The sequence below is a fragment of the Lagenorhynchus albirostris genome, chromosome 1 (assembly GCF_949774975.1).
Source record: "Lagenorhynchus albirostris chromosome 1, mLagAlb1.1, whole genome shotgun sequence".
Classification (NCBI taxonomy): domain Eukaryota; kingdom Metazoa; phylum Chordata; class Mammalia; order Artiodactyla; family Delphinidae; genus Lagenorhynchus; species Lagenorhynchus albirostris.
Window position 1 is genome coordinate 166,898,579 of NC_083095.1, and position 16,322 is coordinate 166,914,900.

The 16,322-nt window shown below is 37.6% G+C and overlaps 1 protein-coding gene across 2 annotated transcripts in view; it reads left to right on the forward strand.

Annotated features, from left to right (window-relative positions):
- NET1 (neuroepithelial cell transforming 1) overlaps positions 1-13,794 on the forward strand; it is a 53,222-nt gene extending 39,428 nt beyond the window's left edge. Inside the window, exons 1-10 of one of the 2 annotated variants that reach the window (XM_060159403.1) lie at positions 882-1,281; positions 6,274-6,381; positions 6,794-6,961; positions 7,560-7,622; positions 7,954-8,050; positions 8,407-8,483; positions 9,316-9,573; positions 10,015-10,185; positions 11,184-11,370; positions 11,678-13,794. In XM_060159403.1, coding sequence (XP_060015386.1) covers positions 1,189-1,281; positions 6,274-6,381; positions 6,794-6,961; positions 7,560-7,622; positions 7,954-8,050; positions 8,407-8,483; positions 9,316-9,573; positions 10,015-10,185; positions 11,184-11,370; positions 11,678-12,084 — 1,629 coding nt within the window. In that variant the 5' untranslated portion in view covers positions 882-1,188 and the 3' untranslated portion in view covers positions 12,085-13,794. Of the gene's footprint in view, positions 1-881; positions 1,282-6,273; positions 6,382-6,793; positions 6,962-7,559; positions 7,623-7,953; positions 8,051-8,406; positions 8,484-9,315; positions 9,574-10,014; positions 10,186-11,183; positions 11,371-11,677 lie in introns of those variants that run through there. The other variant, XM_060159394.1, reaches the window with a different exon arrangement.
- Positions 13,795-16,322: the final 2,528 nt, after the last annotated feature.

The following is a 16,322-nucleotide window of genomic DNA, read 5'->3' on the forward strand; positions in this document are numbered from 1 at the left end:
ACCCACAGCCTGAGACGTCAGGCTGTTAGTTTGCTTTTCATGCTCCTTTAGGAAAGCCTTGCACTTTTCCCTTGCTCAGACCTTTGAAAAAAATAACATGACGTTCAAGGTACTGAAACAACATGTTACAGCCTCTTCCCTAGTGTCTTTGCCACCCTCATCTCATCTGCCAGAATTGGTTTCTTCTCCTGAACTCCTTGCTAGCTGTACAGCTTATTTTGGACTTGTCAAAAGCTGTCTTGCATTACTTATCTCTTCGTGTGGCCTAGCTTTACACAATGGTCTGTTAGCGCTTTAGGAGCGTATATGAAACCTATTTTTTTCTATCACCCATAGCATCTAGAATAGTGCCTTTTACATAGATTTCTCAGATTTCTCTGACCCTAATAAATCCTAATAGAAATGTTTTTGCAAATTATCAGCATCATATCATTCATAGTAGCATATGGTTAAGAGGAAATCCTACTTTTCGAAATAGAATACAGTACTTACTGTTAAAGAAGAAACTGCTTTGTTGCAGGCCTACCAAACTAACAGAAGTAGGGTTGCTTCATAGATGCAAGGCTTTGGACTAGAAATTGCACTTACGTAATATAAAAGCAAGGCTCCTGGATAATTAGGCTTTTCTTTAGTATATACATTTTTTAACTCTGAATTACAATTTTCTTAAAGTTGTCAAGTTGTCCGTTCTAAATTATTTTCTAGGAAATAGGGTTTTATAGAAAAAGTATCCCTGTGTGCAGCTAAGTACTAAGAAAGGTAACCTAGATACGCAATTCATTTGTCTTTGGGAATGCTTTTTAAATCAGGAAAAGCCTTACAGTAACCCAGTTTCCTTTTCCCCTCTGGTCTCACTATAGAAATTCCAAACCTCTTGATAAAGAGCTTTCTCTGGCAGAGAAAGCGGAGAGGCCTAGGTGTGCCCCGCTGTCAGTTAAGGGCTGTCACGTGTCCCTCGGGTGCCCGCCCACTAGACCCGGCCCAGCCGGCCCCGCCCACAGAGCCTGGAGTGCTGCTGGCGTCTCGAGCGCCCGCAGAAGCCGCTACGCCGGAGACGCTGGGTGATGGCTGCGCGGGGCAGCTGAGCGCCCAGCCGAGCTGAGCCGAGCCGGGCCGAGCCGGGAACTTCCCTGCAGGCTGCCGACTCCGGGAGGACTCGGGCTGGGGGCGTGAGGGTACTCGGAAAGCATGGTGGCGCACGATGAGGTCGGAGGTCTCCTACCTATTAAAAGGACTATACGAGTCCTCGATGTGAACAACCAGTCCTTCAGAGAGCAGGAGGTGAGACTTGAAAAGCCAAAGGAAGGTTTCTAACTCCACGGAACTTGAACGATGTTTAACAGTTTATTAACAGTATATTGTTAAACTTAACTTTTGATCTAACTGAGTATTAAAATGTATGACTTTGATTTACATGCAGGTTTGAAATGTGTTTAGGAACTATTTATGCACAGTGTAGCTTGAGTGTACACAAACTTTTATACAAAAGAAAAACATTTTAAATGTATATGCTGTTCAGTTTGGTTAAATTGGTCACATTTCTGATGCTTAATACAGTTTTCTGTTTGGTTGGGGTTTTTTGGTTTTGGGGGGGTTTTGACCTGCATTTATTTATATTACCTAGTAAGTCTTAACTGCTTTGTGGAGTAAGAGGAAAATAAGAATCCCTTCCTTGCAAGTTAGTGCTAGTGAACAAAATGCCATCTGACCTAGTGTTCATTTTTCTTTCCACGTTTAATAAGTTCATTGTGTGTGACTTTTGTTCTTAAGAAAGCAAAATGTGTTAAAATATTTAAGCCAACAAACCGTTATTTAGGTGCTTCTGACCTCCTTGCTTTAATTACGTAAGTCGTACTTTTTTAAAGTCTTTATGAACATTTATCAAAATAAGTGATTTTTATGCCATTTAATTTAATTTTGATAGTTGCCTTAATTGTGGGCATTCTATTTATATAGCACACCACAATATATATACACTCCATGGTTATACTATATTATTATACTTCTTATCTTCATTGGGGTGATGGTTTTGTGGCTGTATACATATATCAAAATTATCTAATTATACATTTTAAATATGTGCAATGTGTTGTATATCTCAGTATCGCTGTGTATCATACATACGCACACCTTTTGGTAGTTAGAATAGCTGCCGTCTTTCAAAGGTATGCTTTTATTTGGTGTGATTTGGCTTTGTTTTTCTATTTGTTTGGTTTTGGCTTTTGTTTATATGTTTCTGTTTTCTCAAAAGTGGTCATCAGTGTAAATACTAAAACTGAACTAGTCTTTTGAACTAGTCTTTTTGTTTGGTATCAGACACCGGCCATGTTCTGGCATACCTTTATTCCAAAGATTAAAAACACCAGGAATGTTGTCAGGTTTTTAGCAACACAGCCTTAAATAAATAACTAAATTTGACTATTTCTATTACTAAGAGGAAAGGGAAGACATCCTGTGAGATAACTCATCTTTATCTTTTTATAAATAACTTTTTCTTTTCATTCTTCTTAAAGTTCTTGCCAGGTAGAGGAGAAAATTATTTATCTAGTAACCCAAATAAGTAAACCCAGACACATGTTTTTTTGTGTGTCTTGATTTGGTTGACTCTAGAAGAGACCCTCCTGGAATATATTCTCTTATGTGACATCATCAGGAGAAAAAAAACCGGGTTCACAACAGAATTTTTCCATGTTGTTGCTTTTATGTGCAAGGTACATTCCAGTAAAAGATTTGAAATTGATGTTAACAATTTTCTGTTTATAGATATCCAGAAAATATTTTAAGGCATAAAATCTGACTACAACTGGATTAGTAAAATAAATAGATTGATTAAAAACTCGTCTCAAGTCAGATTCCCTATAACAACGCATGTGATTGCCTGGCTAAACTAGATAGTGTGGTTAAAAGGTAACCTAAGTAAACAACATAAATGAATATTACAGTTCGTAAAGTGAACTCTAGCCCTGGTGAAAGGTTGCCTACAGTAGAAAAAGTTCCTTGAGTATGTACAACTTGTTGGTGTTCTTTATCTATTCCCGTAAGTTTTCAGATTGTCTTTTGAGGAGGGTGTGTAGTTTCAGTATCTGTACTCGTTCTTTAAGCTTCTTGTATTTACCATAATGCTGTTAACAATGCTCCAAAACAAAAATAAACAACCACGGCAGCAAAACCATTATGAAAGCCTTATTCTGGGTGATGGTAAGATAGGTAGAGTCCTACTCCTCTCTTCCTTCTTTACCTCCAAACCCTGTACCTGCATTGTGTCTGCAAAGGGGCAGAGGTGGGCGGAATCCCAGCTCTCAAAACACCAAACCAAAATAAAGTGGCTCGTCTAGACCTCTAAAGAAAAACTGCTTTTGGTTGTAGCTCACATGAACCAAATTCTAATCAATAAAGAGACAATTTTTTGTCCCTACCCTGTAGGTGACCTGTGAATGCGTAGTTCATAACACTTTTCCACAAAAGCTGTCTGTATGATTTTTTTCAAATAATGTATTTATCCTGAAATTCGTGAGCCATATTCAGTATTAAGCCTTTACATTTCAGTCACACTTTTTGAGTTATTTTATTCATTAAAATTCTTCATACTTTTGAAGTAAATATATATGCTAAAAGTTTGTGTTGTGTCTGCCAAACATTCATCACATATGAACTTTCAGTAAGGCAGGAGAGTTACTTTTGGATCTTAAAAGCCTGTGTGAAAAGTACAAGGTGTCCTCCCACCCCACCTCCTCCCCCATGTACTTCCTGATTCAGCACTACTTTGGTACAGAGAGATTTAAGAGTATCATGCTGTACTGACTGAGCTAGCCAGGCGCTCTTACCAGACGTTTTAGATTAGATACAGCCCTGAGACTAACATCTCTTTGTGAAGAAGTGAGATTATAGGTGGGTTTCTAAAGGACTGTGGAACATATTTAATAACAAAATACTGCTTATTAGCATTATATCCTGACACACTAAAGAGACAAAATCCACATTTCAGAGTTTTAGTTTCAGAAAGGTGCTTTAGATATGTTTACACTTAATTATCTAAATCTAAATTCTGTAGTTTTTATTTTAAATATCACAGTTTTAAATTACCAGGAAATTAATAGTTGTACTGATCCAAAGATAAGAATTTTTTGATTTTATGTATTAAATTAGATATCAAAAATTCTTTTCCTTCCAGCTAAACTAACGTTTCCTTTCAACTTCACTGGGAAGAGCACCTTTCCAAACACTTTTAAATTGAAATTAAATATTTTATGATTTACTAGGAAGTCAAATGGGTTATGATCTAAACAAGGAAGAGGAATTAACCTCTTTCCAAACTATGGAACAGAACTTTCTGACAACTGCTTTGTTTCTAGTTGGCGTTGGCATATCTTACTTTGTGAGGTAATTATATCCCCATTCAAACAGAAGCGTCTTTGTCCTGTCTTTACTCAAGAGAAAGGAATGCCTTCTGCCGCCTTCTGCCCATGCATGTGTCGCTTCAGTCTCGCACAGATGGGTCTGGTAAAGGCATCCACACATGGCCTTGGCCACACAGTGTCATTTTACTACATATCCTGGAGCCTTCTTTTTCGGTTCATTTAACATTGGCACATTAGTGGCTTTATAGTCATAGTTTTACTTTGGAGTTAATTATTTTGGCGGGGGAGGGTTGGTCTACAGCACCACCTCTTAAGGACTCAGGGGCCTGAACCCTGTTGGTTGTCCACAAAGTCTTCTTACCTTAGTGGGTCACATTCCCTCCTCATATGTGTATATACCTTTAGGAGCTTTAATAAGTCTAACTGCTTCTTTGAATATTCAAATCATTTAAGTTTCTTTCCAGAGGATTTTAACCCTTTCTGCCACTTTACTTTTAAATTATTCTTAGGGAATTATTTTTACTCACTTTCCTCATCTCTTTTTTATGACCAATCAATTCTTTGATTGGTCATATCAAATAATTCTTAGGAAAAAAATTTTTTTATCTGTCATTTTTAAGTGGTAATTTTTATATAATTTTTTATCGTATATCCTTCTGAAGTCTCGTTAAAATTATTTTGTCAAGTATGCCACAATTGTCAAAGGCACCAAATATAAACAAATAATTATGCTCCATAGACATCATAAAGGATAGGCCTGTTCTGTGATCTGGCCTTCTTTATCTCAATAGCTGTGTGAGTCACCTAATGGTATGCCTCCATTTTCCTAGCAGTAAAATTAGAGTAATAAAAAAATTTGTAAAATTTTGAGGTCTTTGAATGATAAATGATGTTTGCTATACTATTATTATTTTAAAAACAATACATGTAAAATAATATGTCCTCTGAATTTGTATATATTTTTCCTTGAAGTTAATTAAATGTATGAAAGAGGATCTAATTATTTATAAATACCAGCATTTACATAGTAAGTGGAAATATTCCTAAGAAAGAATGTTAGTAATGGGTAAAACTTAGTATGCTCCAAGAACTGTTCTGAGCCCTTTAAACATACCTTAATCTTCATAACACCTTTATAAGAGAAGTTCTAATATTAACCCCATTTTACAGATGAGAAAACTGGGACCGAGGATGTTTCCTATCAAGTGTCCAAACCAGGATTTGGGCCCAGTCAGTCTGATTCCAGAGGCGGAGTGTCCTCTTAACCACTGTCCTAACTGTGCTAGAATACCTCCACAACAGGGACCTACCTCACTGCCTTTAGAGCTGACCCATTCCAATGTCAGATGTGTTCATTTAAAAGCTATTCTCTAACTGAAGTATTCAGGAGTAAAATGATAGAATGTCTGGCATTTGCTTTAAAATATTTCAGTAGAGGCAGAGATGAAACAAATTGTTATACTAAAAACCACTGAAGCTGAGTGATTAAGTACATGAGGTCCATTATGCTGTTCTCCCCTTTTGTGTATGTTTGAAATTTTTCTAAATAAGGGGGTGTTTTTTAAAAGTTACTCTCTATATTAAGCTAAAAGCTTCTAAAGGTTTTTAGAATCTAACTGTTTGTTTTAATTTTGGGTTTTTTTCTGTTTAATGATAGTATGTTATGTTCTCAGAGTGATGTTCAGATATTTGACTGGCCTTTCTTATACCATTTATTATTTAATAAATTACTGTTATTCTTTAGTGTTCTTTGTATTTCAACAATGAAAAACAACATTCATTTTCAGAGTTCCATGTTTCTGCATTTTATACTGTACAAATATCTGGTTTTTGAGAGGGCTTAACTTTGTCCAAACTTGTTTGAAATCATTACACCTAAACACACATTTAGTATAACTTGTTTTTGTTTTCACAGGAGCCAAGCAATAAAAGAGTTCGGCCTCTAGCTCGGGTCACATCCTTGGCAAATTTAATTTCTCCTGTAAGAAATGGAGCCGTCAGACGATTTGGTCAAACCATACAGGTAGGGACAAGTAATGTAGTGAGGGGACTTTTTATAGAAGCCTAAAATTTGCATTTTCTTTGAGTCATACAAACAGGTTTTTACTATTATACTTAAACATAACTTTCCTTTTTTGGAATGTGCTGGTAAGGCATATTGTTGCCAGAACAATATTTATATAACCTCATTATATTAGTTTGTATCTTATATCAAAGCAAGATCTTTGATAGTTTTTATTCCCAGAGAGAATTTTGACTGATAAATATTTAGAATACTGCTAGGTAGAAGCTTGGATAAATGATTGTTTTATGCATAGAGAAATTCTCAGAACCTTGCTTTTAATTTGTCTTTCCATTTTTTTTTAAGAAAAAAAAGTAATAATTCCTGTATCCTCCAAACCTTCTTCTCGTTCACCTCTTTCTTTTCTTTTCAGTCATTTACCCTTCGTGGTGACAACAGATCCCCCGCTTCTGCCCAGAAGTTATCCAGCAGGTCTACAGTCCCGGCGCCCACCAAAAGGAGAAGCAGTGCCCTGTGGTCAGAGATGTTAGACGTCAACATGAAGCAGTCTTTAACCTCCAGAGAGATCAAACGTCAGGAGGTGTGCCATGCTCAGTAGCAAGACCATGTGTACTGGCTTAAACTAAAAAAAAATAGACCCTGATTCTGTTTTGTTTTTTTTTTTGCGGTACGCGGGCCTCTCACTGTGTGGCTGCTCCCATTGCGGAGCACAGGCTTAGCGGCCATGGCTCACGGGCCCAGCCGCTCTGCGGCATGTGGGATCCTCCCGGACCGGGGCACGAACCTGTGTCCCCTGCATCGGCAGGCAGACTCTCAACCACTGCGCCACCAGGGAAGCCCCGACCCTGATTCTTAAACATATGTTTTGCCAGAAGAATAGCAAACTAATGCCTATGGCAAGATAAACTTGCATTTTTGTACTTGAATGCCATTCATAACACATGCTGAGCAGCACCTGAGATGGGGGATGGTCATCCAGTTTAACAACTCGGATGGGGTAGAATTATGAAACCTACGGCATCCGCTAATTTGAGATTCCATTCTGAATTAGTTTTCAGACGGAATCACTTTAAAAAACGCCGTTCAAAACGTCAGTTAAATGGTAAATACCAGTTGTATGTAATTTTTGTTTCTCAAAGGGAGGAGTGATCTATGATGTTGGCTGGATTTTTTTTTAGGCAATATATGAAATGTCCCGAGGTGAACAGGATTTAATTGAGGATCTCAAGCTTGCAAGAAAGGTCAGTAAATAACTTTCTATCATGTGCCATAGTTTTTAAAAATTACATTTCACAAATTCTAAAGGATGATTTTCTTACCTTTAGAAGTTGAAAAGTAGAGAATATCTACTGGTGAATACTTCTTTTAGATGAGGTTTATTAGATGCATCTCTTCAAATATGAATATCAGTAAGTCTATTTTGGGCTTAACATATACTTTAATTTCTTTTATGTATAAAATAGAATCCACACTAGTTTTACATAGTTCGTCATGCTTGCATTCAAGTACAGATCTCTCATCATATTTTATTTGCTTGATCTCTTTGTGTGACACATTTCTCCCCTCTGACAGGCCTACCATGACCCCATGTTAAAGTTGTCTATTATGTCAGAAGAGGAACTCACACAGATATTTGGTGATTTGGATGCTTATATACCCCTGCATGAAGGTAAGATATGCTACCTAATTTTCATAGGATTCTGAACAGCAGTAACAAGTAATTTTAAATCTAAACTTCTAACTTAGTGCTGAATATTTTTTAAATTTTTATTGAAGTATAGTTAATTTAAATATTATATTAGTTTCAGGTGTACAGCATAGTGATTAAGATTTTTTATAGATTATACTCCATTTAAAGTTACTATAAAATATTGACTATATACCCTGTGCTGTACAATATATCCTTGTAGCTTATTTATATTATACACAGTAGTTTGTACCTCTTAATCCCCTGCCCCTATCTTGCTCCTCCCTGAATTATTTTTTAAATAAACCTATTGGCATTTCTGCTTCTTTACACTTCAGATTTGTTGGCAAGAATAGGAGAAGCAACCAAGCCTGGTGGAACAGTAGAGCAGATTGGTCACATTCTTGTGAACTGGGTATGTAGCAAGTTGTTGCCTTCAGATAGGTTTATACAGATGTGCCAGACTTGTCATTTATGATCAATATCACATTGATTTGATCCAGTTACTGGATTCTAAAATCAGATAAATAAGGCGTTAAAACTGAACAAATTTACATAGCTGTAGAAGTTATAGTCTCTGTTTAAAAAATATTTCATGAATGATGCAGTTTCATTTGTTTTAAGAATATGTTCCTCCTTAGACAGAATTCCCACATTATATACCATCAGTTATCTGTTTTATTCTCTCAGTTAACATTTGAGTGCCTGCCAGATGCCAGCCACTGTTCTAGGAGGGGTGACTAGAGATTCAGTGATAAAAGATGGTCTCTGCATTTATAGTCAAGTGAGAGAACAGGCAGTAAATAACCAGTCTCAAGGCTGTTGAAGAATGTGAGAGAGGAGGGCTCAGGTGTCCTGGGAATACAGGAGACCAGCATGTAACTGAGGCTGGGGAAGTAGGAGGCATGAGTCTTTGTTTGGATTTAGCCATATTAGGGAAATTGAAAAAGGGCATTCTCAGATTGGCCCGAAATACTATCCAACCCCCATTATCACCTGCAGGAGAATTTTCACAGCTTGTTAAAACTTTCAAGAATAGCTATAAGTATTCTATGGTAAATTATGTTGGTTTTTCAAATGTTAAACTGATTCTGAACTACTGTGATAAACCTCAAAGGATCATATAATAAGCTTTTGATTAAAAAAAAGAATAGCTATAAGTTTTCTGTTTTGTGTCCACAGTCTTACTAATGGACTAAATTGTAACAGGAACTCATTATACTTTGTTTTCTCTTATTACTCTTCAGTTGCCAGGCTTGAATGCCTACAAAGGCTACTGCAGTAACCAGCTGGCAGCCAAAGCTCTTCTTGATCAAAAGAAACAAGATCCAAGAGTCCAAGACTTCCTCCAGCGATGTCTTGAGTCTCCCTTCAGTCGAAAACTAGATCTTTGGAGCTTCCTAGATATTCCTCGAAGCCGCCTCGTTAAATACCCTTTACTGTTGAAAGAAATTCTTAGACACACTCCAAAAGACCACTCTGATGTTCAGCTTCTGGAGGAAGCTGTAAGTAGTCCAATAAGTGATTCTTACGTTTTTCAAGTTTACATATTAGCTTGCCTGAGAAAGATATACAATGATACTCTCACACTGTCTGCATGTTGAATCAGCACAGTGAAGTTTTCTGTAGTCGTTTTAAGTTCTCGTATGTTACTGCACTGTGCACTAATAAAGAGATGTGTAATACATAACACATTTTATATTTATATTTTAGTTAGAAGACCGGATTCTAATCTGATCTCTTCCATCAGCTAGCTGTGTGACTTTGGGCAAATCACCCATTTGGCTGAGGCTGTAAAATGAAGGGACGGCTGAATTACCCGATTTCTAGAGTCCCTTCAAGCTTTAACATTTTATCATTTTAATGTGACATTTTAGTCCTGTAGGGAAACAGGATAAACTAATATGCTGAAAATGCTACATTGATTTTTTTTTTATTATTTTTAGATATTGATAATACAAGGAGTTCTCTCTGATATCAACTTGAAGAAAGGTGAATCAGAATGCCAGTATTATATTGACAAGCTGGAGTATCTGGATGAAAAGCAGAAGGACCCTAGAATTGAAGCTAGCAAAGTATTGCTTTGCCATGGGGAACTGAAAAATAAAAATGGACATGTAAGTGCATTTGGACACTAACATATGAAGTGAGCAGTTACTGCCCTTTTCTCACTGTTTAATTTTTTTCCACATTGATTATGAAGCAGGTTTATAAAATAAACTCATCACATACTGAAAGAAGGTAACTGGATTTTATGTTACCAGCTTTGGTAAAGCAAACATTTGGTTTCTGTCATTACCGAATAAGTTAAATGTCTTGGTGGAGAATCAGTAATCATTTATTTTTTAGTTTTGAAGCATAAATCAACTTGTTTGGCTAGGGGTTCCTTTCTAAATAAATTATTAGTTTTATGATGTTTAATAAAAAAGCAGATCCTTCAAAAAAATTTTTTGCAGAGTTTATAGTAATAGAAGTAGTTTTTAGCACTACTAAACAAATTTTTGTAGCAGATTGAATGAGAGCAAACTTGTTTTTTAAATCTTAATTACAAAGTTACCTGCTAGAACTAAGTATAAGCATGGGATGGTATTTTTATTTCATTACGTGCTTTTCAGAAGCCCAATTTGTAAGTTGAGGTTCTTTTTTGGAAAAGAGTTAATCTTTCATCTCTGATTTCTATCATGAGGCCTCATTGTTCTATAAAAGCTTAAATTTATGTGGGACAAAACAGAACAATTAACATTTTTACCAGCTTACATTTTTAAATTCTCACCCTGTTAGAAGACTGTGGTGTACAGTCCTGGTGTTTCCAGTCACGTTACCACCAACAGTCAGGTCTTTGTGGTGCATAGCGTTTGCTCAGCTGCTGCTGAATCTAATGTTACACACGGATAAAAAAGTTGCATATAGTCTGTGATGACAAAAGCTCTCCGAGGAGAACATGCATAACTTTAAAATCACCATCGTTATGAAGTCATTTGTAAGGGGGATCTTAGTAAATCAATTTGATGAAATTAGTAAGATCAAATCAAGTTGTTTTTACAATGGATTTCAGTCAACTTAAAGTCACAAAGTTCCATATTTAGGAAGCATTTTTTTTTTCTCATTTCTCCAGAAACTCTACATTTTCCTGTTTCAAGACATCTTGGTTTTGACTCGGCCTGTTACACGAAACGAGCGTCACTCCTACCAGGTTTACCGGCAGCCAATCCCAATCCAGGAGCTGGTCTTGGAAGACCTGCAGGATGGAGATGTGAGGATGGGAGGGTCCTTTCGAGGGGCTTTCAGCAATTCAGATAAAGGTAAAAATACACGCTTTAAAATAGTTTCAATAATCATAAACTCAGTTTTAATCTATAAGAATTCTGTCCCCACACAAAAAACTAAAAATGAAATGGGTTCCATCATCCTATACCTATTACACTCCTTGAGTTGGCAGGTGCTGTGCTGCTCTGACACCAGCACATGTACCTAATAAGTAACATCTAGGCACTATGTAATGTATCTGCCTAACATGTGCATGCTGTATAAATACCAGCACCCATATTCACTTTATCTAGAATAAACTTTTTAAGTCTGATTTCCATTTTTTAATTTTTCTTTTTCTAGCTAAAAATATCTTTCGAGTTCGCTTCCAAGACCCCTCTCCAGGCCAGTCCCACACTTTACAAGCCAATGATGTGTTCCACAAGCAGCAGTGGTTCAATTGTATCCGAGCTGCCATGGCCCCTTCCCGACAGGCCACCAGCCCCTCTGAGCTGCAGGGCTTGCCGGAGCCCCACGAGGAGTACGGAGAGAACTGCCCCCCTGCCAGCAATGCCAGGGCCCAGAGACGGGCGTCCACGGCATCCAGCGTGACTCAGGTGGAAGTTGATGGAGACGCTTCCGAAAGTGGCACCCCGGTGCACACAGCAGACAATGCTAAGGGCACAAAAGCGCCCCGAGCCCAGGCTGGCCTCCGAAAAGCCAGGGACAAAGCCCAGGTCGGTGGCAAGCGGAAAGAGACACTGGTGTAAAGGAAGCTCTGTGGTAACCGGGGGAGAGACTTTATTTATAACTGTGTACAGTTGTTCTTTCTTGTAATGTGAGTATGGGAGCGTTGCAGGGTTACTTAATACCAGTCTTCACATTTTCTGTGTTTTTGGTTGGGTTTTGGTGGTGGTTTTTTATTTTTTAATTTTTTTTAATGGCAGCTAAAGATATATATGCAGATTACTGTTAAACTGCAGTGGTTTTTTTTTTCCTCAGATCATCTAGAACATGTAAGTCTGGTATTTTTAATCAAATGAAATACTTAGGAAATGGGTTTTCTCTTCATTCTGCATTCATCGTGACTTTTTTTTTTCTTTTTCTTTTTTGCGTTATGCGGGCCTCTCACTGTTGTGGCCTCTCCCATTGCAGAGCACAGGCTCCGGACGCACAGGCTCAGCGGCCATGGCTCAGGGGCCCAGCCGCTCCGTGGCATGTGGGATCTTCCCGGACCAGGGCACGAACCCGTGTCCCCTGCATCGGCAGGCAGACTCTCAACCACTGCGCCACCAGGGAAGCCCCATCACTTTTTAATACCAATTGTGATGTTTATAATATTGGCCAAAGCTTAAAATTTTGCAAATACAAGGATTTTACCAGTGTTTATTTGATAAACTTTGCATGCAGAATTTGAAATTTTAACATCGGCATCTAAGATCTACTTGGAATATATGTTTGCAATATTTCAGAATTTATGTTGAAACATAAGTTCCTTGGAAAAACAAAACTTAATAGGTTTTCCATTTTACCAACTGGAATGCTTTTTATTAGTTTGTTTTTCACTGCACATTCCTCATTTTTCATTGATTTAACCTGCCAATTATTTAATTTTTTCATTGTAAAGTAGTTTTTAGTATTTGCTTTTATTTTTTTACTTTGATGCCTTTTCAAATTGGCATGTCTTTAAAGTGTTTTTCTTCCTTGATTAAAAATGTGTGTGTGTGTGTGTGTGTGTGTGTGTGTGTGTGTGTGTGTGTGTATTTTTTTAAATCATATTAACTTTACCAAGTGAAATCAAGCCATACTGTTTTTGAGCCAGTTAAGAAAATTGCAGTTTTTAAAGTGTAGTATTTCAGGGTTAGAACATACATGAAATGACTCAGTATATTCTGGACTACTGAAAGAAAACCACCTTAAGGATTTCATGGAAAGTTAATATTGTCTGAAAAGCAAGAGGGAAGGAAGTTGGCTGGTAATAAGTATTAAAAAAAAAAAAAAGAGGGAAAAAGAGTGTAGTTTTGTCTTAAAGTAAAAAATGTCTGGTTGTGTCAGACATTTATGAAAGATAGTAAAAGCTAAACTTGAGAGTGTGTAGTAAGTTGTAGAAGGCTTGAGGGAAGTGAACTGTATTTGCCTTGGTTTACAATACTTGCAAATAATGGGTTTGAAAAGAAAATGTGTTGAAAATTTGACCATATGAGATCAGTTTTGGCAGATGTATTCATAAGAGACTGGTGAATCTTTTACTATGAAATGTTTCTGTTCAAATGAGATCGTAGTCTTTAAGGCGGGGGTGCTAAAAGCCCTATGTCATGGCAGATTTGTAATGGTGATCAGCTCAAGTAAATGTTGACTATTATGTGAACTATATTTGGCCAGTGGAAATGAAAATTGAAAAAGACTGTAAATAGTTACATCCAAATGATTTCTCTGTATAAATGAATTATACAATTAAAAAAAGAAAGTCACACACATAATCACCCTTAAAGGTTTCTTGGCTGGTGGATGTTTGGGGGACGTTTGCCAGAATGCGTTGGTATAGCAAAGGGGGTGATGGCAAGCCTCACAAAGTTCTTTAAAAAGTCATAAATACTTACACCTTTGAAATTCATTGAAAAGTAAGAGAAAAAGATTCAATTAGGTCAAGTTTTTTGAATCTTATTAAACCATTTAGAACACATTATAATCAGAAATAGCAGTTGAATTGAAGACAGCTGAACATCTGGCCACTTTCTGGATACAATAGTAAAGCTATTAGCAAAGCATCCTCATTAATTTGATTAATTTCAGATTTTAACTTAGGTATCTCAGGTTTCTAACTCTGGAAATTCAAAGTCAGTAGTGTAGATTATACCAGTGGTTGTGATCTGAAAAATCAGCAGATTTCTAATCATTTGTAGAGATGTTATAAGATACAGTCTCTTCCAGAATTACCTTGATCAGCCTCAAGTTGTAGAAACAATAGTAGTTCTAATATTGTTAATGAAATGATGTTTTACTGAAAACTCTAGCTTCCTTGGGTTCACTCGAGGGAAAAAATAAGACCCAGAAACTGAATAATTGTGTAGAATGGACACTCTTCATAAATTGCATCTATATTTGAGAACATCTGACGATTTAGCCTAGTAGTTCTCAAGCCTGTTTGGGCATCAGAGTCACGAGGGGTACTTTGAAAAAAATAAAGGTAACTGGGCCGCACCCCCTAGCTCCCCTCCCCCAATTCCTACACCTGTTTCACTGAGTCAGTATCTGGGGGGTGGGAGTAGAGGGCTGATAATTTATATTTGTAAACACTCCCCCCTAGTGATTCTGATACAGTGCATTCCTTGGGTCAGCACTTAGTAATCACTGATCTAGCCAGTAGCCATTATGTAAATGCTATATAGTAAGTACTGACATGTATCTATTAGCTTCTCAGTTTGCCTTTAAACTCTTCAGAGTCTGAGTTGAAGTAAGTACAGTTTTTCTTCTAACTTCTTTCCATGAGCATGTTTGTATATTTTGAGCAAAAGGTAGTCTCTCTGAACTGAGGGCTCAACCTAGGATGTGTGCACACAGGTGGGAGGGGAAGCTCGGGTATCTGGATTAACTGTCAGCCAGTGGGACACCAGTGTCACTAAATCACCCTTGAATCTATTAAGACTGGCATTTTCTCAGCTGATCCGGGAGGCGACTCGCCTGTCTTGTGCTGGCTTAGCTCTACTTTATGTTTAGTGCTTGAGTAAATGTGCAGACCCAGCACAGTACTTGGTTTTCTACAGTATATGTATGGCTAATGCTAATGTTACTGAATTCATTTTACAGCCATCTGCCAATGCCTGGCTAAGGCTCCCATCTGTCAGTCTTGATGACTGAGATACAGACCAAAGGGGGCATCTCTCCAGTTCTCTTCCTTATTAGAACTCTTGCCTGTCCCTAAAGGGGAAACTGGTGGGTAGTATTGTCTGTTAGGGTTAGAAGTCCTGGGATTCAAAGCAGGTCATACCTCAACCTGCAAACTTGGGCTTTTCTTAATCAGCATTAGCGAACACCCTTGAAAGAATCGCATTCCTTTGTCCATTGAAGCTAATACCCATGAGAGGAATATCCTAGCAAAGTAAATCTCCCTCAGTCCTAGAGTCTAGAACTTCCTAGATCAGAGGAGTTTGGGGTTTTGCTTGCATATTTGAGCAACTCCAGAACCAACTGCAAGTCTGAGGAACTTACCAGATATGGTGGTTTCCTCAGGTCTGGTGGTACATAATCTTATTTAGCATGCACGCTTTGAGACAATGGGAGCATCCACTAGGGTAACAAATAAATGTTTAAATCCATAGCTTCAAAATGAGTCTGTAAGAAAAAGCACAACCTTTTAAATCGCCTTTGGAGTATCTCATGAAACCAACTTACTCCTTTGAGAACTGATTTAAAAAAAAATCAAGCATTTATTCTGCCTTTTCCTCTACAAACTGTATCTCAGGGTAACTGAACAGCTGAGGAAGGGAAGATTTTCTTTATAGCAGTAGCCCAGCTAATCAATGAAGAAGGCATGATAGAATATCACCATTTTGTAAGCCCTGGTGGATTGATGGAGCTAGATTTCAGCCATTAATAAAGACCACCAGCCACGGCGTACCTCCTGACAGTGGTGCCCCCCACCACCTAAGCAGTCTTCCCAAGAAAATCAGCCTGAGTTGCATCTGCAGGAAATTAAGACAAATGACAGTTTCTTCAACAAAATAAAATTGAAAGAGAAAGATGCAGGTATCTATGACTTAAGAGACATGTCAGACCATTGCAATGTATGGACTTACTTGGATCCTAAATCAAATTGTTTTTAAATAAGACAATCTGAAATATCCAGGATAGACTGGATATTTAAAGTCCCCTAGATATGGGTTTTTTTTAATATAAATTTATTTATATTTGGCTGTGTTGGGTCTTCATTGCTGCACACAGGCTTTCTCTAGTTGCGGCGAGCAGGGGCTTCTCTTATCGCAGAGCACAGGCTCTAGGCGCGTGGGCT